Consider the following 23,094-nt stretch of genomic DNA (forward strand, 5'->3'; position numbering starts at 1 on the left):
CCAAACCACATGACCAGGAGGGATATGCTTGGGGAGGAAAGGTCACCCTGGGACAAGGTCCCACCCTACACTTGTCCGGTGCTAGGGACCCCGGGGGCTTTCGGTCCTGGTGACCTTCTGTACCTGGCCCATCGCCCTTGCTCTGCTCACGTCTGTCTAACTGCAGACCACAATTACATTGGCGACAGTCCAACACCACACCACACAAACAGGGCAGAAAATTGTAAAAGAAAATGATACCATATTTTAAGGAAAAAATGCTATGTAGAAATGAAGCCTGAACCAAAGCCCTAAGGCCCTGAGTGTCACATATGTTGAGTAGGTCTTAGCTGTGTCTTAGGGGCCTGTACACAACACGTGCCTGAGGGTGCTTTTTAACAAACTGGCAGAGCTACAGAAATAGCCTAAAAGATCAGAGAGGCCGACTTAGAGGTTCACTTTTCATCAGTGGGAATGGATCTCCTTGGGGAAGGCAGAATGGGAAATGGTGTTTGTTGTCTTTTCCCCCGGCGATAACAAACTTACATTTCATCTTTTCTTTTCCATTACTTTCGTTCTCAATTATAATTTATAATTAAGGCCTTGAGCCCGATCCCGGCAAAGTTAACCACAGCCTTCCCGACCCTTCCCCGCCAGCCCGCCCCAAGCCCTCCGGGAACCCGGGGAAGGGCAGCCATGAAAGGCCGGGCCGGTGCGCGGCAACCCCCGGCCCCTCCGGCCCCCAGGGGCGGTCAGCCCCCCGCCCGCTCCCCGGCCGGGGCGGGAGCAAAGCCGCCGCCCCGCGCCCACTTCCGCTTCCCGGCGGCTCTGCCCGCCCCGCCGTTGGGCTCCGCGGCCGCCGGGGGCCCAGGCGCGGGGCGGGGCGGGGCGGAGGGCCGGCCGGGGCCCACGTGGGGGTTAAGCGGCCGCCCCGCCGCGGACGGAGAGCACTGCCGGCGCCGGAGCCCGAGCAGGACGCGGCCCGTTGGCGCGGCGGTGAGCGCAGCCCCGGCCTGGCGCTCGCGGCTGCGGGGAGCCGGCCGGGAGCGGGGCGGGCGGGCCTCCGCGCCCGGGCGGCGTGCCCTTCGCGGGCGGCCGAGGCGCGGCACGCGTGCCCGGGGACCCGCGTGTGGCCCCTCGGCCGCGGGCCGCCCCGGGCTCGGCGGAGACTCGGCTGCGCGGCCTCCGCCTGCGCGCTCACCTGCGGGAGGCTCCGCGGTCTGTGCGCGCGGGGTGCCTTCTGCGCGGGGCGCCGGAGCTCCGGGCGCTTAGGAATGGGGACTCCGGCAGGTTGCCGGGCAGAACCGGAGCCGGGGGAGTTGTAACTGGGCTCCTTGAGGTGCCCCTCGTGCGGGCGAGGGTCCCGAGGCCCGGGGAGGAGCGGCTCGCGGGCCGCTTGGTAGGGAGGCTGGTTTGCATCCCAGCGCCGCTCTGCCCCAGCCCCGGGACCCGCTGCCGGCGGCCGCCTGCCGGCCGGTGTAGCTGCGCTGGGACCTTCGGCAGAACGCGGCCCCTGGGACTCTCCCGTCGGAGAAACTGATTTCCCTAGGAATCCGTTAAGATGTGTGACCAGCGCTGTTGGCTGTGCTGAAGCCCGACCCTGGTGTCGTTTGAAAGGGGGCAAAAGGGACGCCGAAAGGTTCAGTTTTTGTATTTCAGGTGGCACTGAAGGCTTATCAATCAGTTTAACTCACGCTGATCAGTCTTGCAAGCCCTATGTCTCCTTCAAGCCAAAGCTACCCCTAATTTGAACCAATGGCTCACACTTTGTTTCTTAATGTTCCCATCACTTTCTACTATCCTAATCATTCTTCAAGTAGTTATTTGTAGGATTTGACGTCTTTCATAAGTTCGGCTTATCTACTAGTCAAGGGGCTGGATCCACAGTGATGGCATCTAATCCGGTGTGCCTTTCTTTTCCTTCTCAGAAAGAAATGTCCATTCCAAAAGGAGGGAAGACACAGAGGCCACATTGGATGTGCCCTATTTGTGTGACTCCTTTAATTTTTTATTTTTAATTTATTTATTTTTTACTGTTGATAGTATTACAGATCTCTCCAGTGTCCCCCACCCCTTTCCCTCCCTCCGCCCAGCCCCAGTGTGTGACTCCTTGATGCACATTCACAGTTCATCTTCCTCTGGCCTCAATTTTCCACCTGGAAAAAGGGGAGATTAGATTATGATCTTGACGTCCTCCAGAAACTGGATGGCCATCCCCTTATCAACCATTGGTACTGGCTCTCCAGGCCTGTCAGTAACGTTACATCATTGTCATGTGCTTTAAGTACTGTGATTTTGTTGTTGCTGGTTTTAAATATTTTTGTAAAAAAAAGTTAGATTCTTGGTCTGTGGTTATTGGCAATCTTCTTCAAGTGGCTAAAATTATTTTCTTCTGACCTTTAGGAAATGGTGTTCATCGCTGATCCAGCCCCCCCTCAGCCCCCCTCCTGAACAGTGGCCTGACTGGGATCACACAGGGCTTCAGTGTAATGAGGATAAAAACTGTTCCTTGTTGTTAGAGAATCATGCAGAGTTGGTTGCTAAATTGGTTATTTAATATTCTATGCTGATGAGCCACCATTGCTTTTTGTACTCTATATTAAGTCTGTACCTCAGCAATAGTTGATTTTTGTCTAAAGGTAGAGGAGTAGGCTCTGGTTTTTTACACAGGATCAAGATTTCCAGGAGAGAGGCCTGTTATTTGAATATTTAACAGGTGCCCCAAAGTGGTTCTTGTCAAACATATTTGGGACACAGTGGAGCAGGTGTTACTTCTCAAAGTGTGGTTGGTGGTCAGGCAGCATCAGGGCTGGCAGCATTTCTGGTCTCACCTGAGGCCTGTCAATCAAAGTCTGCAGTTCAACAAGGTCCCCAAGTGATTTGTGGGCACAAGTGGTTGAGAAGCACTGGTGGGGACGGTGATTATGGTAATTGATGTTCGGTGCTGTGTTTTGCTGGTTCTAAGAATTGATGCATGGTCACGGTTCATTATCTGTCCCACGTGGCTATTTGTGATGGCCTTTGTATTATAACAATAATACTTTTACTATTTGCCTTGTATAGATGGGGACCCCAGCTTTAGGGGTCCAAGGAGCCATCCTGTGGTGGCAGAGCAGGCAGGCATTCAGACTTTGGCTTGTCTCGCTGGCACAGCTCCTAACCTGTTTGTTTGTTTTTTGTTTTTTTTCCAGCCCAGCTGTTTTGTGACCTTCTCTAAGGGACCCAGCACAGGCTGCTGTCTGAATTTAGAACTGAGCCTAGTGGAGTGATGGTTCAACTTAAGTGTCTACAAAACTAATTTGATGTGGCTTAGGACGCCAGTGGCTAACTCACTTATTTGGCATTTGTTTCTAAGGGTTTCAGAATGGTGGGATTGAAGTGCCCCTCACCAGTGGCTGTAACATTGATACCCAAGGAAGGTTTTTGATCTGTGAGCTTTTTGTGAGGAGATGGTGGGCAGGTAAAAAGGGAGGCCAGTCACTAAGCAGCGCTGACATCTTGAGCCCACTGCCTTTGGAGCTGATTTCCCAGCTCCCAGAAGTTCAGGCCCAGGAACCAGGCAGCAGGTTTAGAGAAAGGGAGGCTGCAGAGGCCTGACTGATGGTGAACTCTTGCTTCCTCCCAGGGATATGAGGTGCCCATTGTAAGCCTCAGAGAGTTGCCTTCTACGGAGCCCAGCAGAGGAGTGGGCAAACATGAAGTCCAATCCTGCCATCCAAGCTGCCATCGACCTCACAGCAGGGGCCGCAGGTAATCCCAGAGAGAACTCCATCCTCTCCTCCTCAAGTACTTTCTATAGTGAGATCCAGGGAAAGCATAGTGAAAATATTACCTTTGTCACCCCAAAATCAATATGGCTTAACTCAGAGTGAATCCATTTAATGGAAGTGTAACACAACAGAAGGTAGACTAGTTCCCATTATATTAAAACTGTATGAGTCAGGCCCTGACTAGTGTAGGTCAGTGGTTAGAGCACCGGCCCATGCACCGAAGGGTCACTGGTTCGATTCCCAGTCGAGGGTACCTATCTGGGTTGCAAGTTCCAGTCCCAGTTGAGGTGTGTGCCAGAGGCAGCCTATTGATGTATCTCTCTTACTACATTCATGTTTTTCTCTTTTCCCTCTTTATCCCCTTCTTCACCTCCTCTCCCTCCCCTCCCTTCCACTCTCTGTAAAAACCAATGGGAAAATATCACTAGGGGAGGATTAACAAAGTATGAGTCAAGGTGCAGGGTGGGAAGGTGTCCAGTTTACAGCTGGAAAACATTGCACCTCAAAGCTGAAGTCCCTGTTCTTTGTCCCATGGCTGGATGTGCAGGTTACTTGGGATTCACTCCAAGCCTGGCAGTTTTCAGAGCCCTTGCAGTGTAAAAATAACACCACGCCGTGTCTCCCCCAGTTACTGTCCTTACCACGGCCAGGGAAGGAAAGGAGGACACTCTTTAGAAATACCTTTGGTAAATGAGACTGACATTCACTGTATCTTAGAGCCCTGAAAGGTCAGGTGAGGCCCTGGGATTTGCTGGGGAATGGTGGGCTGGGGCTGGGCCCGGGCCCCAGTGCAGACTGTGGCCCCAGGGGGTACAAGTAAGTACTCCCTGGCACAGCTTCTAACACACAGGCTATTCTTTACAAAGGTCACCTTTGCTCAGCCTGATGCAAAGGACGGAATGGGAAGTGGAGGGCTGGTAACTTGTTCTCCAGATTCCTGTGTTATGTTAGGACTGGGGGAGCACTCTAATGCTCAGACTTCTCAGATGAAAACCTTGGTTTATCCTTGCCTCTTACACCAAAACTTGTACTGGGTTGCAGCACCGAAGAATGGAGAGGCTAGAGGTTGCCATTGTCCTCTTATCCAATGGGGCTTTGTGGCTCAACAGATCAAGTGCATTCACATGGTCACCTACTCTCATCCTGTCATTCGCTTCATTGTAAAAAAGAAATTGCATTTCAGAGAAGAACAAAGTGTTTTCCCATGAACCAAAGGTCGGCCAAGGTAAGCTAATGAGGAAGGCTAGAAACAGCCCCCGCAGACACTGATAAGAAGTGCGGGGCCAGGGCTCCAGCTCCCAGGTTAGCGACCACAGGGAGTGTCCCAACCCGGGAGTGGGGAACCTTTTGCCTTCTGTGTGACTTTGGGTCGGCTCCTCATCCTGCTGTGCAGTCCAGCTGCAGCCCCTCAGACCTCGTGCCCTACCCGCCCGCCTGTCCATGCCACATTTGGACACTGACGCGGAAACATGGAACCATTTGGTCTCTGCAATGGGTGGATATTTAACCACATGAGAGATTTTCAGCTTTTGGAATTTAACGTCCTTCAGTCACTCTATCAAAGATGTCAGATCTGTTGTGATAGAGTTGAAGAGTTTACCTTTTCCAAGAAAGGCATTTGTATGCCACATTTACAACTTAACAGTGAATTTTAAAGCTATAAATTGCAACCTTATTGTTGGGAGTCTGGTGTGTAAAGCATTTGCTGGTGACTGAACATGTAGGGGCTCCTACACATGCTAACATTTACTTTTCCCGAAAACTGAGAGTGAGAGTTTCTTCCTGCCCTGGAAACCCAGCGTCACCTTTCTCTGACAGAGCACTGCTCTGGGTCATTTCACTCCCGAGAACAACAGGCTTCTCTTCAGGGGTCTATGTTTTCAACCTGGTGAGGGACTTGTGAGTATTGAGCAGAGGAGGTTCCTGGCAGTGACCTAAGAACTCCCTCTGTGTGGAATGCAAAGGGGAAGCAGCCATTCCACATTGGAGGGTCTTACTCTTCAAGTGACGGTGCTAGAAGGGCCTTTAGAGACCGCTGGCTCTAATGCTCATTCTGAACATGGAAAAGGGGCCCAGGTGGGTTTGCTCAAGCTTGCACAGCTTGATGGTACACAGACAAGGCTAGGACCTCGGCTGCTTGGTTCCTTGTCTAGTTCTGTTGTCCTCTTTGTTTTAATAGTCCGTAACGGGCCAACAGCACTCCTGGAGGTGGGGCTAGTTTGGAGCCTTCACTGCCCCAGCTCTCTGCAGGGGGAAACTGTTGGGCTTTGGGATTGTTATGCTGGCCAGGAGCAGAGGGGCCGAGTGTTTTGTGGACACAGCCCACCCATGGAAGTGATTCGCATGTAAGAACAAGCCAAAGTGATGGTGTAACACACACAGGTTCTTCTGTATCTCTCCTTTTTCTTTTAAGCAAACCTCCCCACCAGGCAGATTTTTAGTGCAGCTTATCTAATGGGAAGCTGTCACTGTCTGTCTGCAGCTACTGTAGGAGTCGAGGAGAGGATCGAGAGCCCCGGCAGCTAGAATGCGGAAGGCGTTGAAGAAGATGGGAACTGGATAATTATTGGAGTGAGGCAGCGTGGATCTCAAAAGTGTAATCTCGCTAAGGGGAAACCTGTGGCAGCACTTGAGGAGTGTAAGGACTATAAAATGATGCACCCCTACTCTGCTGCTCGGCTGCAGTATGCCTGTTTAACCAGCATAGTTGAGGGATATGGCACTTAGATCATTGAAGTTTATCCTCTCAATGACAATATTTTTAAATGGGAATTCTTTGACAATGATACATCTCTCTGTGTTGTTAAACTGAACATTTATTGACTGCCTCCAGAGGAGGTTGAGGTTCTCACCTCTTTGTGGGTGCACCAAGTAATTCTGGTTGAAGGTCTGCTTCTCACCTCTGCTCTCCCTGTGAGCTGTCCTTCACCATGACACTGTCCGTGCCTGATAGACTTCCTCAGCACCTTGTCGTTTGCTGACTCAACTACATCAAGGACTGAAAATCCATAGTAAAAAATCTATTGGTAAAGCATAGAGTACATGACGGGTTGAGTGCCTCTTGCAGAATACAATACAGGGCCCACTGTGATACATACGAGAAAATGCAGAGGCTGTTTCCATGTGTTCAAGGAGAATGAGATGCTCAGAGGTCTGTGGTGTCAGCACGTGGAGAAATATTTAATTCCTGTAAATTATTCATAGCTTCATTGACTTGTTAGGTATCTGAGGACCTGCTGGCCCCGTTGGTTGGTGCTGGTGTTCAGAATACAGCTAGAATAGCAGTTGCACCATGGCTGGTGTAGGAACTGCACGTGGGAAGAAATTAACCAAAGATCTTAATATGCATACTAGAGGCCCAGTGCACGAATTCGTGCACCGGTGGGGTCCCACATGCAGTTCCCACACTGGCCAGGGTGCAACTGCTATTCTCGCTGTATTCTGAACACATGTCTTTCCCTCTGTAAGTGGTCACCTACTTGATGGGCACGATGAGTGCCTTGACAGTATCATTTGTGTGTGGTAAATTATCTCGGAATTAGCTTACCTTCATGGATGAAAGGAGAGAATTATAGCTAGCATTTGAAAATTCATTAGCCTCCTACCTTCTTCCTGTTAGAAATGTAACTGTTACAGATATGCAACAAATGCATATTACTAGTATAGTAACCTATGATGTCTGGACCATTTAGGATAATTGTTAGGATATGGAAAACTTCCAGTTAAAATATTAATGCTCTGAATTAAATGCTTTATTCAGTTTATCTGCATTGAAGTCATCTAAATTATGTACCACGTTTAAAAATTCTGACATTCACCTCTTCTTTTGGAATAATTAAATTATTGTGAGATAATTAGGATCTTATTTTATTATGGCCCATTAGTACCTAGGAGAGGATAACTCTAATAATAGTGATGTTTTATTAAATTGTAATTAAGAATTAGGGATAATTAGATAAGACAAGACAGAAATGTATTACTACTCTCCTAAAAGAAGCAATCAATAGTGATAGGATCACAAAAATCATATTTGTGATTGCTTAAGAGAAGAGATCAAACAGTTTTCACATTCTTTGCAAATGCCTGTTTATTTCCCAGTAATTAATTGGGAGTTATTCTTAGCAGCCCCTCCCCGATCTCTACTTTCTACAACTGAGTTGGAATAACTGTGCATAATATTAAAATTATGAAATTGCATTTCTTAAACTAAAAAAAAAAGTGTATTGGGGTGGCATTGATTAGTAACATACAGGTTTCAGGTGTATGATTCTGTAAGACATCATCTGTATATTGCATTGTATGCTCACCACCACTACCCTATAGTCTAGTCTCCCTCCATCACCATATATTTGACCTCCTTTATCCTCTTCATCCTCCCCCCACCCCCTTTCCCTCTGATAAACCTTCATACCATTGTCTGTGTCTCTAAGTTTGTTTCTTAAATAATTTATGCAATCCTTCTCTTCAGTTTTGATTAGGCTTTAATAACCTTACCAGTGGTTATGCTTTCCAACACAAGCAGGAAACATCTGAGATACGGTGGCCTTGCAGGCCCAAGGGAAAGTAGAAACATTAGCCAGTGTCAGTTCCCAAAATGCAGATCCAATACAGGATTTGGGGATATAATAGGGTCATTTTAGGTCTTTCTTTTCCTTATGTTCAGAATTTTTCTTGAAGTGATCTTTGGATTTTCTGTATTTAATACTCTTACTGTATAAAAGCAAATAAATATATGATTTTTGCTAAGCAAAGGTACGTTTTAGATCATTCCCTGTCTGAATACAAATCATGTATTGGTAGAGTCCAAATAGAGACTTTCTTGTAGGCTCAGATACTTAACTCTTCAGGGATTAATTAGCCACTCTTTTCTTTATCTGTTGCCTATTTCTCTGTTATTTCTCTGGTAGTCACCAGCACCAGGCATTAGGCTAAGAAAAGTGATTAACTCTTTCAAGACTCCCCTCCCCTTCCTTTTTTATGGCTACATGCACAGTGCACACGCACCCGTGCACGCACACACACACATTCACTCACACACAGCAACTGCTTTTTTTTTTTTAATTCTCTCCTGAGGAGATATATATATATTTAAATTGATTTGAGAGAGAGAGAGAGAGAGAGAGAGAGAGAGAGGGAAAGAGAAACATCAATTGTTTGCCTCCCGCATGCATCCTGACCGGGAATTGAACCCACAACCCTTTGGTGCACAGGACGACACTCCAACCAATTGAGCCACACCGGTAAGGGTGCAACTGCTATTTATTAACCACTTGTTATGTAGCCACCATTATGTTAAGCCTTCTCATCCATTGTTATATTTGATCCTTACACTAACCCTACTAGGAATTGAGGCTGGGAAGTTATATCACTTGTCTCACTTGTCCAGGATCTCACAGCAGAGCCAGGCTTCAAGCCCAGATTCCTCTGACCCCATTGCCAATGCTGCTAACACATGCCACACCTTTGTATCAGTGGCTTTGGACTGTTGAATACACATCAGTGTCTCTACCATGTGAGCTCTTTCAGGGCTGGAGCTGGGGGCCTGCACACATGTTGTTGATTGGACTGGGTGAGAAGGTTTGGGGAAGCCAGAGGTCTAAATGAGCTGAAGCAGGAGTCAGTGCTGGAGGAGGCTGCCTGTCCCTCGTTTCCATGGGTGATCGAGTCTGCACCCTAAAATGTAGCTGTGGACTTGTGCTACAGAAGACTTCTGTCCTGTTGCAGGGGGCACAGCATGTGTGCTGACTGGGCAGCCCTTCGACACAATGAAAGTGAAGATGCAGACGTTCCCTGACCTGTACAAGGGCCTCACTGACTGCTGCCTAAAGACCTACTCACAGGTGGGCTTCCGGGGTTTCTACAAGGGGACCAGCCCAGCGCTCATCGCCAACATCGCCGAGAACTCTGTCCTCTTCATGTGCTACGGCTTCTGCCAGCAGGTGGTGCGGAAAGTGGTGGGATTGGACAAGCAGGCAAAGCTGAGGTGATTGAAGACACTGACACTTTTTTGATTTGTAAAAAAGCAACACTGTTGTAGAGTCAAGATTTTATGATATTTTATGGAGAAAATGTTTCCTTGTTAAAAATAACTACTTTCTTTCTGATTATGAATATACTAGAGGCCCAGTGCATGGATTCGTGCCGGTGGGATCCCTCGCCCTGGCCTGTGCCCTCTTGCAATTTGGGACCCCTCTGGGGATGTCGGACTGCCTTTTTCGGCCTGGTCCCTGCAGGCCAGGCTGAGGGACCCCACCAGTGCACAAATTCGTGCATGGGCCTCTAGTATGCATATAAGATCTTGGTTAATTTCTTCCCACCTGTCCCCTCCCCTCGCTCCTCTCCCCTCTGAGATTCATCAGTCTGTTCCATGTTTCTATGCCTGTGTATTGAGTGTCTGCCCCCTGATGGTCAGTGTGTGTCATAGCTACTGGTCGCTTAGGCTTTTGTATATATAGTGATTGTATTGGAATGTACATTTGCATTACACAATGGGAGAGTTGCAGACTCACCCTTAGGCATTGGTATTCTTCAGGAGAATGCTTTTAAGATGCTGATGGTAGGGCTACTTTTACTCTTATGGGCAGAGGTGCTAGACTAAAACCATAGGTGCAACTTGTGATCCAAACTTTAGATTCTACTTCATCAGCAAAATGAAGAGTCTTGGAAGAGATTGCCTGAACCAAATAGCTTTGAGGAGAGACTTGGAATTTTAGGAAGGGTCCTAAGCATCTGAGAAATTACTGGTGAATCTTCTTTGGCCAAGTCTGCCACAAATATCAAACTTTGGCTTGTGTCCTGTCATTCTTGGGCATTTATTAAACACAGACTAAAAAGAATTTAAAAGCCCATGGGATGTTTATCGATGCCTCCTTTGAGCATTGCCATGTTTGAAATAACTTAAAACTATTCTATCAGCCTCATGGTTGCAAAGGGCAGGCTTATTGGTTGTTTTGGTAGGAATTTGAAATCTCATTGCAATTAAGGACCTACATGACTGAAGTTAGGTTCCTTTTGTACAGAAATGTTCTCTTGGAGGTGCCTAGAGGTCTAAGCATGCTCCCTTTTATATGAAGGAATTCTGTCTTGATGGATGGAACCTGTTTTTTAAAAGCTTGGGGCTGGATGAGCTCACTCATGGAGACGGCATCTATAGAGGGCTGAGCACTGAACCTAGGACCCTCCAGTAGAGCGGGCCAGGAACAGGAGAGGAAGTGAAGAAACACGCAGGAGACAAACCAGGAGGGTGAGGTTTCCCAGAGTAGAGACTGACAGGAAGACCCTGTTGTGACTACAGCTCACCCCATTAGAGGAAGAGACTCCGGACTGCGGAGTCTGGAGTGTGGCCTCCAACATCCTTAGAGAAGACAGGAAACAGAACCACATGGGATTCTGGAGGAGCCCTGCAAGAAAGACCCCTTCCTGTTTCCCTTGGCCAGCATTCTGTTATCTTTTGAACTCACATTCTTTTTCATCTTGCAGAACAGAGTTTGCTTGTCACCTGTTGGGGAAATACTGCCTCAGAATTTACAGAGCTCTGATGTGTATGGTGTGTTTTTTAGCCCTGATGGTCCTGTGGGACGAGCAAAGTGGGTGTTATGTTTCAAAGAGGAAATGGAGTGCAAATACTGGCATGTTCAGAAGTCACACAGCAATGCTGAGAAAGCCAGGGCTCCAGCCCCATCCTGCATTCTCCATAAGACCACAGTTAGAGTATTTTGTAGGGTTCGGATCCTGATAAAAGATGAATAAGCAGAGCAGTAAAAAGAAGAAACGGCTTGAGAGAACCTGTTGTGAATTGCTGCAGTAATATTGTAAATATTTGTCTGTTCTTGGTTTGAACACTGCCCTGAGTGGTGTCCTCTTTTGACCTTTGGCTGGACAAGATCTTACATGGCAGGATTGTTCAGGTACATATTTGTTAAGTGGGTAATAAACAGTCAATTCTTGCAAAATCCCATCCTATGCCTGTAGCCATTTCAGTGCCAGCTCTCAACGCTTATAATTTAGGCCCAACCTGGGGCCTATGGACCTCATTTAGTGCCTTGGTAGATGAAAGTATTTATTAGAAAGCCAAAGTCCAGGCAGATCTGATCTGGCCTTGTTGTTGCCTTGTAACGACATGCTGGGTGTTTGTTCAGGTGTCCTAACCATGTCTACATCTTAGATCGAATGGGCGGCTCCATTTACTGATGCCACCTTTGTTCCTGAAAACTTGGCAAACTGGTTAATGACCCTGACTGACTGTTGCCTGTCAGCAGGTTGACAGAGAGTCCCCAAGGGAGGCCAAGTATGGATCTGCAGGCTGGCTGAAAGACAGCAGAAACCATTTCAAGCTTTGGTTTTGAGAACCGAGCGCAGTAGGAATGGAGTGGGAAGGAGTGGAGTTGAGTGGCAGGCAGTTTCCACACTCTGGAGAGCTGAGTGCCAGCATAGTCGTGTATCTGGCTCTGCTCCGCAATGGTCTGATGTTCAGTTCTCTAACATCACAAGGGAGTCCACACTGTAGCAGTGTCTTCCTCTGGAGAGAAAGCCGCTCCGAGCCAACCTTTTGAGACCTAACACCAGCCGTACAGCCTTCTGAGGCACTGAGGCCAGGCTACCAGGAGATAGGATACCAGGGCTGGGATTGGAAGTGGCCCTTGATTTGATACTGCTGTTTGACATCAGTTTATTTAACTATTAGTTTATTGTAACTTTAGGATAACTGAACGTGGTAGGTCTGTTAAGCTTTTGCTCACTTTGGAGAAAAATTGTAAGGGGCTCTCTGTACCTGGGGCAGTAAGCTGAGGGGATCACTCCCTGGGGGTTTTGGAAACCTGGGAGTGCTGCTGGCTGTCCAGTGACGGCAGGATGCCGGCATTTCACAGGGGAGTGTCAGGCAGCCAGCTGTCCTGCCGTGAGCAGCTGGGTCCTTCCTGCCCAGCAGAGGTTGATCCACCCCATATGCAGGTCGTGCTCCCTGATGAAACGCTGCCCCCCGATGGAAGGGTCATCGTTTCTGACCCCCATGGACTCTCAGAGAAGCCTTCCTGATGTTTGTTTTTTAGACTTTCCACCATAGTCTTGAGCTCTCTTGGATTTCAGTTTCACAATGCTGCTGGTGACTGGCTGGTGGCACTGAACGGATATGAGATGAGGAGGTGAAAACTTCTGTTTTTGTATTTATTTGCATTCATTCCTCCATTTCTATTTCCAGCTTAGCCATTTTACCTACAACCATTGAGCTAGCTGACTCACACTGGCTTTGCCCTCCCCTACATGCCCTCTGTGTTGCTGAGGTCAGGAGGTTATTAGTTGAACTGGGAAATCTTTATAGAATGAACAACTTTTGGGTTAAAAATTTATCTCGGGTTTTCATCTGTGGCAGTTATAATATGGATCTGCTCCAGGTTGGGTTTTGGGTGTGTAGGGATGGCCTCAGAACCTAGTTTTATTTAAAGCTTAGTGAGCGAACACACTGGAATATTAACAGTGCATGTGTTAGGGTGGTAGGACTATGGGTAATTTTTTTCTTCCTCTCCATGTTTTGTTTTTTATGTCACGGTGTGTCTTAGTTCTGGCTGCTATAACTAAATACCATTGACTTGCAGGCTTAAACAACAAACATTTGTTTCTCATAGTTCTTCAGACTGGGAGGTCCAAGGTCAAGGTGCTGGCTGATTCGGTGTCTAGTGAGGGCCCTTTTCCCAGCTTGCAGAGGGATGCCTTCTTGTAGTGTTCTGCATGGAAGAGAGAGCGCACGCAAACTAGCTCTCTGGTCTCTTCTGTTAAGGGTACTAACCTCACCAGAAGGTCTCCACCCTCATGATTTCATCTAAACCTAGATTACCTCCCAAAGGAACCCCTTCAAATGCCATCACATTGAGGTTAAGGCTTCCACATAGAGTTTGGGGATGGGAGACAAACATTCAGTCCATAGCATGTGACCAACAAAAAGAGCATGGCTTTCACTGTCAGGCAGACGTGGGTTTGAATCCTAGCACTGCCACGTGGGAGCGGTGTGACGAGGCACGTTATCTTCCCCGTGTGGAGACTGGTGTATCGCTGCCAACCTCACAGGGTTGTGGGATCCTTAGATGAAACAGCCCGTGCAGATTCCCGGTGGGTGCTCAGGAACTGTTTTCTCTTATGCACGCTCTCCTCTACCCCCGGAGAGTTTCAGCATGGTGAGTGCCGAGTGAATGAAGAACGGGACCGGTAATGGGTCGCCTGTGCTGTGTCCTTTCAGTGATCTGCAGAATGCAGCTGCCGGCTCCTTTGCCTCTGCGTTCGCTGCGCTGGTGCTCTGCCCCACTGAGCTCGTGAAGTGCCGGCTACAGACCATGTACGAAATGGAGACATCAGGAAAGATAGCCAAAAGCCAGAAGTAAGCATCCCTGGGCACAAACAAGAGGTCTCTGTTGCCTTACTGTATTGATTACTTTGTAATTTCATATTGTACTAAAATCAGTAATAGATTTATCTACTCCAAAATATGGTGTTTCTAGAACCCTTTCCCCTACAGTCAGAGGATAATTTTCTGAATGGAAGGGGTGATGGTTGGGCCCCTCACCCCATCTGACCGATACTTAATACTTCAGAAGTGAAGAAGCCAGGAGTTTTCCCCTTCTGGCCTGTGGTGTGTGTAAGGCATGATCTCCAACCAGGATGGGAGGCACATAGTCGGAGCTTTGGTACTGAGAGCTGAGCCTTCACAAGTGCTCATTTGGAATTGGAGATGAATATTTGATGCCCGTTCCCAGGATTCACATGGGTGTTCAGGCTGATCAGCCCAGATCCTAGTGCTGACTTCCTTAACCCCCGCTCCCGACTCCTTTACGTTTACCTACAAAGGGCCCAAAGTCTGAAAACCCAGGGAAGCCCCTGTAAACAGCTTTCTTCAGTGATCAAATGATCACTCTTCAACTCAGTCTTGAAAACAGAGTCTAGGTATCCTGTGAGTAATCATATGCAATATGATTTATTTGAATCGAAAAGTAATTGATTATCCTTGTTAACCTCAAAATTTGATTTTTCATGGTAACATCTGGCTGACAGAAGTTCTGGTGGTGGGTATGGCTATGGTTAACTCAAAGCCTGTAAGTCTGCTGGGAAAAACCAGTAGATAACCATTTGCAGTCTCCTCCCAGTGAGGATGGGGTACGTCACAGAGCCCTGTTTCCTGCAGCCTTGAGATTCATTACAACCAATTTGAATCTATTAGTCATAGCCAGAGGTTCAAAAGTGTAAGTCTTTAAAACTTTTTTTAGAATATATTTTTATTGATTTCAGAGAGGAAGGGAGAGGGAAAGAGAGATAGAAACATCAATGATGAGAGAGGGTCATTGACCTGCTGCCTCCTGCTCACCTCCCACTAGGGATGGAGCCCACAACCCAGGCATGTGCCCTTGACTGGAATCAAACCTGGAACTCTTCAGTCTGCAGGCTGATGCTCTATCCACTGAGCCAAACCAGCTAGGGCTTTAAAACTTTTTAGTGAAATATGTACACTCCGAAATCATAAGTGTGCGGTTCTATATGTAGTCACAAAATGATCATGCCTTTGTAACCAGTGGCCAGATTAAAAAATAGAACATGAACAGCACCCATAAAGTTGTCCTCATGTCCTTTGAAAGTAGTTTTAATGCCGGGGTGATATCCAGCATCTAGAAGGGTTCAGGAATCTGGAGAAGGCACTGCGTGTAAATTAATAAAGAGACTAGAAATATAATATAAGTTTGTAATCCATGGGGGAGCCAGAGGAAGCTTAGCTGTAGTAGCTAAATTCTCTGTATCTCAGGACCCAGGGTTCTTTTTATTCCCACATTTTGCCCTATAGCAAAGTAGATATACATATCAAAGGTAAGGTTTAGTATACAGTAGGCATTGTCAGTTTTGGGGGAACACCTGAACACCTTCTGCTCTTCAGGTGTTTGGCCAGCAGGAGTTAATAACATGTAAATTGAAATGCCCTCAGCTGTCTGGTGACAGGCAATAATAGATGCAGATCTTCAGGTTTGGGGAAATGCCTTCGGCCATTCCAGCAGGCAATAACATGTATTCAGCCCTGCTGAATATAGAAGCCCATCAACCTTTTGAGGACTTCTTGCACTTATTATGACATGATGGAATTAGCCTCCAGCATAGTTTAAGGTATTTTTAACCAAAGTAATTGTTACGCCTAGGTTATGGTTCAATTCCCCCAGTCGGGATACTTATGGGAGGCAACTGATCGATGTTTCTCTCTTTTCCTCTCCCTTTCTCTCTCTATAAATCAATAAGACAAACAACAACAAAAATACCCATGTCTTTGGGTAAGGATAAAAAAATTAAAGTGGATCCATTTAAAAAACAAAACAAAAAACATTGGCCCGAGTAGCTCAGTTGGTTGAGCATTGTCCTGCGCACTGAAAGGTTGCAGGTTCCATCCCAGTTGGGGCAGGTACAGAAGACACCTGATAAATGCTTCTCACATGGATGTTTCTCTCTCTCTCCTACCCCCTCTTTCTGAGCATGTCTTCTGGAGAGGATTTAACAAAAAAAGCCCTGGCCAGTTGCTCAATGGTTAGAGCATCAGCCCATGCACTGAAGGGTCTCAGATTCGATTCCTGGTTAAGGGCACATAGATTGCAGATTCAATCCCCGCCCCATTTGGGGTGCATGTGGGAGGCAACCAATCAGTGTGTGTCTCTCTCACCCATGTTTCTCTCTCTCTTCCTTCCTGCCCCTCCCTCCCTCTCCTTTCCTCCCTTCCACTCTCTCTGAAAAGCAATGGAAAAAATATTCTTGGGCAAGTATTAAAAAAAAAAAAAAAAGTAACTGTTCGAACCAAAGGACTTTGGCAAACAGACACCTTGCACAAAGGTAAATATTGGGTGACTATAGTGAGGCATAGCAGTGTCCACACAGTGGTATGTGATAGTTTAAGGCTGACTTGGATTGGAAGGCAGGCTCATTGTGTGGAATTGGATTACTTTGTCACGTGCATTACAGAATGAGAGCTGTGTTGCTGGAAGGACCTAGCTAATGGTAATGCCTGAGAAGCCTTCTGAAGTCCTCAGAGAGAGTTGACCGTTAAAAGCAGTGGCCTTTATTACCTCAGGCCTTAATCCTGCATTGGTCCAAGCCAGGTCACCCGATGAGAACAAAGTGAGAAGCTAGAGGAGTGCGTGGTTATGGTTTCTTGCTGTTTGGCGGGACGCAGTCTGCTGTGCACACACCATTAGGAGAGGAGCCCAGGTGGAAAGTGCCCTGTGTTCTGGCTGCTGCAGAACTCTGAGCTGCTTGAAATCAAAGCTCTTGCATACCTTCCTTTCTGAGAACTAAATTCTTGGTGTGTGCCTTACAGGAACTGTATAGAATTGCTTTGGTCTTATCTTCAAGTAACATTTACTCCCTTGCTCATTTCTCTGTATTAACACAAAACAAAACAACCCCTAAAACACCTGAACAAATTTCCTCAAAACACCAGATCCAAAGAAAGATTAAGAAAATAGGAATTGAGGGAGGTAAGGGATTGGGCAAGTAGAGTACCATCTGTTCTTGCTGAGTTTGGATACTCCTGTTGTAACTTCACTTATTCACTGTTGAAAAAATGGGCATTAGTTCTTTTACATTGTTGATAATATGACTTCTAGAAATGTGTTTCTTTACCATAGAATAGTTTAGGTGATAACACTTGTCATCACATAATTGTATCTGTGCTTCTCTAGATGTGTCCTTCCCACAGAAGTCTTTTATTCTCAGAATTCTGGATCCTCTGTTTATAAAATCAGCTGTGTTCTTCCTAGAGCTTCATCAGGTCTGTTGATTTGGGTGCTAACGCCGGTGTTGTGTTTAACACTCTTCCTCTGTCTCCTTCCAGTACAGTCTGGTCTGTAGTGAAGAGTATCCTTAGGAAGGATGGCCCGTTGGGCTTCTATCATGGACTCTCAAGCACTTTACTTCGAGAAGTACCAGGCTATTTCTTCTTTTTCGGCGGCTATGAACAGAGTCGATCGTTTTTTGCTTCAGGGAGATCAAAAGATGAACTAGGTAAATGTATTCACTTTGGGCTTGACAGTGTCGGCTTTCCAGTGGTGTGGTTGCTGCAGATTTCATGCGCTCTGCACCCCTTTGTGGGGGCCCACCTGGCACTGGGATTTCCAGATACTGGGAAGCAGTGTGGCCCTGGCAATTGCAGGCATCTTCCTCTGGGTGGCGCTGGCGACTGTTGGCCCCTTCCTCTCAGCTTGGTAATTTCCCCAGGACAGGCTGAAGCAGTGCTTCCCAAACTTCTCTATTGTTATAACATTTATTAATTTGTTCTGGCTCCATCTTAGACGTGAGGAAATACAGAAATTCCTTCCCCTGTGGGAAATCATCAGTACATGGGGAAATCACCTGTAAATGATCTTGCAGTAAGCTTAAAATTTGGTAATAAATCTTGATAGTGTTTGAGAGCAGTGAAATTATAGTTCTTTCTAGCTTATTCTATTTAACTGCTTGACACAATGTATCAGTGTTTGGTCCACATGAGTGTGATTACTTTTTCCTTAAATCCTCCCTTCAGTGTTTCGGACCTATTCTAGGGTTAGTCAAGCTCCCAGGCTTACCTGTTCTGTTTAATAGGACAACTTTTATTTTCCACAGTAAAGGAAGAATCAGGGCTGTTGGGCTTTAAAATATTACAGTTTTTCAGAATGAGACGGTTGAAAAGAGGCCTTTGTTTCAGTGCTCTCTCATCTCACTCCTCCGAATGGGGCATTGCTGTGCTGCTGGGGACCTGCTGGGTCTGTGTGGACCAGCCCTCTGGAGGGTGGGCAGGAGGGCTGCAGAGCCACAGTGACCAGCCTAATACGACCCTCACCAAGTCTACCGTGTGGGTACACTACCACACAGAACCCGTGCTCTTAGAGCTGGACGGCTGCCTCAGAGAATTGTGCTCCACAGCATTAGCATTTTTATCCTCACCTACCTGCAGCCACTACCTTGACCTCTAGCAATGTCACATCAGTTGTTTCTGAGATAAAACACTGTTTGCTAATTTTCTTCTCTAGGCCCTGTCCCTTTGATGTTAAGTGGTGGAGTTGGTGGAATTTGCCTCTGGCTTGCTGTTTACCCAGTGGATTGTATCAAGTCTAGAATTCAAGTTCTTTCCATGTCTGGAAAACAGGCAGGATTTGTTGGAACCTGTATAAGTGTTGTGAAAAATGAAGGTGGGTCTGCTATTGCACAAACAGAGCACGTATGTATGTCATATTTCACTGCTGCTCTTGTTGCAGTGTGTCATGTGTATAATTGGTCTCTGCCCCGTCTATATTCCTTGTCTAGCACTGTATGTTAATCCATGTTTGTGGATTTGTTTCCAATTCCCTTTATTTAGCTTACTTTCATTATTCTCAAGAATGTTTAAAGTTCTTATTCCTAACCCCTGAGCCAGGTACCTGATAGGATGCTCTGTTCTAAATAGCCTGGAGGGAATTATTGAAATAATGGACTTAGTTTAAGGGGACAGATGTTTTGAAGTTAGCACCACTTGTTTTATGTCATAGAGATATTTTCAGATGACCCTAAGAGAACCACTAAGGGATTTAAAAGAATGTGCACCATGCTTAATCTTTAGTCTTCTGGAAGTAGAAATGCACTAAGCAACTTCTGAAGGTGATTTTTTTAAATCAATTTTTAGTTATGTAGGAGGATGTAGATTTTCTACTTAATGTTTGTATAAAGCCAGTTTTATGCTACTGTAGTGAGTGAAGATCTGTCCTTCCAGCATCCTCCATACATCTTAAAGCTGGAGGTGTAAACTCCTCTATCATGGTTTTAAAAGGGAGAGCCCAGTAACAGTATGCAGGAATTGTTTGTGTCCCAAGTAGAGCACAGACATCTTGTATATCACTGGTAGGTAACCCCTCTTTAAATTCACATAGCACTTTATAGTTTTACAAAGTACTTACACCTCCCTTATGTAATTGGATCTTCATAGGGCAATGCTAAAACTAGAAATGCTCTTTTCACTTGCCCTGTGCCTCGTCTTCGTCCCCCAGGCGAAGCTACAGGACTACTGCCGTCTGTGGCTCTGTGTTCGCCTTCTGTCTGCCCGTGTGAGGCCTCAGTTCTGCCAGGTCCACCTACCAGGAGTTAACCAGGCATGGGATTGGTGTATGTTACCTGAGCATCAACCAGCTTTGCTCGGAGTCCTGACATTGTCCGGTTTCCTATAGTCTATTTAGTTCCATTAGTCCAGGGGAAATCTGGAAATAAGTTCTTTCACCATGTGTTGGTTTTTAATGCTGTTGTGTGGCTTTGTAAGTGTAAAAATATATATGCTATGCAGCTTCATGGAATATCTCTAAGGAAGGGATTCAGTCTTGGATCACCCTTTTGTCTTCTAGGAATAACGGCCTTATATTCTGGACTGAAACCTACTATGATTCGAGCGTTCCCTGCCAATGGGGCACTATTTTTGGCCTATGAATACAGCAGGAAATTCATGATGAGCCAGCTTGAAGCAGACTGAAGTATTCTAGTGAACCTGGGTCCAAGTACAAGTGTTTGAGGACTATAATTCATCTCAGGGTTTCATGGAGTACAAGACCAGTGTGGAATTATTTTAATTTCAGAGTATTTTGTTGTCTTCCATTCTTCTACCCTAAATCTTAAACTTCATGGAAGGACCTCAATTTTCCATGATCTGATTTCTGCCCATAATTGTACTGAAATAGAAAAGCTGCTGCTGCTGTCCTTGGTGGGACATACAGGGTGAGCCTCTGGCCTTTGGTACCTAATCTGACAATCTAAATATAATCAGGGATTCTGCATAAACTTGTATTGTAAATGCAGTTTGGATGGTTGTGTGTTGTGAATGAAGCATAATTTTGTTCTGTGTTTAATCAGATCATACCAGAAAAACCCAGAGGTAACCATGTTTCATGAAGATGGTTATGATTACTTAACCCATTCTAGATATATGGTCTCTTAAAATCTGCTTAACACATGCACTATACCAAGCGGCTCAAGTTTTTAAAAAGGATTCCGTGGTGCTTGAAAACGAATACATCCATAGATCTTAAAGAGGAGAATATAATTGTATACTGATGTGGCTTCCATGTTTCTGATTTAACTTTCAGAGTAGGCATCCTGGGTTTTTCCAAGGTGCTCTACTGATAAACAGTGCCATTCATGTTTTTGATGGGATCATATACTCTCTGAAATATTGTTGGGTGTGGCCTAGAGTATCAGGCCTTTGGAAAGCGGCTTGGCCTTCACTGTGCCAACTTCCGTTCTTCTCTCACAGAGAGGAGCTTCCCTCTGCTGGGCTTCATGTTGCAGAAGGGCCTGAGGAGAGGGGGTTGTGCTGCTGTCTTTGTGAGGACCTTGTGGCCCACAGCAGCCCTTAGCTCTGGTCTCTGGGTCCTGGCCTGGCTAGGGTTCCAGAGTATTCTTTGGACCACTTTGGACCACTCACTCATTGCCTGCACCAATTGGACACCCATCCTGGGAGTAGAGTGCCAAAGCCAGGGGAAGTGCTTGTTCCCTGTCTGGTGACTGACAGTTCCCCTGGATGGAGTCCTCTCCTCAGAACTAGACAAAACGTAGTGTGTGCACTCCACAGTGAGGAACGTCAGGGCTGACCCAGCCTCGAGTTTTCTTGGGGTCCATCACTCCATCGTGCTTTGGCAGTGTTGGAGCCCCTTATATCTGGTACCGGCAGTCGTTGCATTTTAAGGATGACTGTGTGTGGGGTGTGACTTTATAAAGCAATGAAACAAAGTAATTTTTATTAAGCTATGCCATATGTATGCAGTAATAGCAACAAAACACTCATCCCTCTGATTCCCACAGACTTGGAGATGGCAGCTGTTCTTTGGCCATCTGAGTGGTACTTCATCTGAACAGGCTAGAAATGTACCCACTTCCAGCAGGAAGCGAATTGCTCAGGGTCCCTGGCCCCCCGTGTGGTGCCCGTCAGCACGTCAACACTGTTGGCGGTGGACCTCACATGTCCTCCTTAAAAGGTTTAACTAAACATCTTCAATAGAATCATCTGAGGCAAGGAAGAGTGAGTGGGAGCAAGGAATGGAAAGTCAGAGGAATTGATTTTTCATTCTATTGAATTCATCGTGTATAATTTGTACCATTTCAGATCCGTACTCCAGACAAAAATATGGTCACTGTGTTTAGAGAAATTCTAGTGTTCTATATCATTAAATTATTTGCCTAATATTTGAGTATATTTGTTCTTTATATACACTGCAATTATGAAACTCGATTCACTAGAGTTACTATCTCCCTCCATCAGGCTGTGGATGTGATGTGTCTTGATTTGGCAGTTTACCATTCTTTTTCTTTAAATAGTTAAACTTCTTGCTATTAAGTTATGGATACTGTTCCAGGCTATTAAATTATGTTTAAGAAAACCAGTATCAAAAAAAGAAAAGCCCTGGCCGGTTTGGCTCAGTGGATAGAGCGTCGGCCTGCGGACTGAAGGGTCCCAGGTTTGATTCCAGTCAAGGGCACATGCCCGGGTTGTGGGCTCGATCCCCAGTGGAGGGTGTGCAGGAGGCAGCTGATCAATGATTCTCTCTCACCACTGATGTTTCTCTCTCTCTCCCTCTCCCTCTCCCTTTCTCTCTGAAATCAATAAAAATGTATATTAAAAAAACACACAACAAAAAACAAAAGAAAACCAGTATCATTCTGATATATTCTAAGTAAGTTTCTTGTGTTCAAAGACTTATTCACACTGGGTTCTAAGACAGCAACCCCCGGGAGACCCTAAGCAAGTTCTCTTTCTAGGAGAGGAATGTGGCAACTCATGGCCAGAAATTCTGATGGATCTTGGTGGCTTAGAGAAGAAAAACCCCAACTGTATCTCCTTATTTCAAAGAGCAAGATTCTTAAAAATTGGGGTCTGCCAGTACTGAAAAAGATAGATCTTACTCCTCCATGAGCCAGCTAAGCACTTCTCCCCTTCAATCAGGCCTGCCCCCGATGTGCACTGTGGAAACAGTACAGCCTGTCCTGCCACAACGCGTTTCTGTAACACCACTTAACGGAATAATGCAGTCATAACCTGGAGGGAACTTGAGAGGGTGTCCTCCAAGATCTCTTCCTCCGGGGAGCCAGGTTAGGGAGAGGAGGGTGATAACTTTGGTCAAAAGCAGGAGGCCTTCGGTTGGCCTGCTGCACTGGCAGCACTGGCCTCTGTGGGCTGTTTTGAGAAAAAGAGAGCACCTGTGCCGTGCTGCTTTGGCACCCTCCAGCCCTTCTGTGATTAAGGTATTGCCCGGTTTCCCCTTTTAAAAAATACCTCCTGTGGCAGCCTCCAGGCATTCTGAGTTGCCACCTGGGTGGTTAGTGGTTAATGTGCTGGTTACGTTTG

At 46.4% G+C, this 23,094-nt stretch overlaps 1 protein-coding gene across 2 annotated transcripts; it reads left to right on the top strand.

The window, feature by feature from the left end:
- The first annotated feature begins 815 nt into the window (after positions 1-815).
- Positions 816-21,935, top strand: SLC25A15 (solute carrier family 25 member 15). Of its 2 annotated transcripts, XR_008556718.1 has the most exons (8): positions 816-975; positions 3,605-3,729; positions 9,474-9,732; positions 13,978-14,115; positions 17,593-17,762; positions 18,767-18,925; positions 20,105-20,471; positions 21,555-21,935. XR_008556718.1 is itself a non-coding variant. In XM_054719770.1 (7 exons), exons 2-7 carry the CDS (start codon positions 3,675-3,677, stop codon positions 20,227-20,229), a joined length of 906 nt encoding a protein of 301 aa, XP_054575745.1. In that variant the 5' UTR covers positions 816-975; positions 3,605-3,674; the 3' UTR covers positions 20,230-21,935. The 2 variants fall into 2 exon arrangements, 1 of the variants encoding a protein (XP_054575745.1); XM_054719770.1 differs by having other exon boundaries at positions 20,105-21,935.
- Positions 21,936-23,094: the final 1,159 nt, after the last annotated feature.

The sequence above is a fragment of the Eptesicus fuscus genome, chromosome 8 (assembly GCF_027574615.1).
Source record: "Eptesicus fuscus isolate TK198812 chromosome 8, DD_ASM_mEF_20220401, whole genome shotgun sequence".
Taxonomy (NCBI): domain Eukaryota; kingdom Metazoa; phylum Chordata; class Mammalia; order Chiroptera; family Vespertilionidae; genus Eptesicus; species Eptesicus fuscus.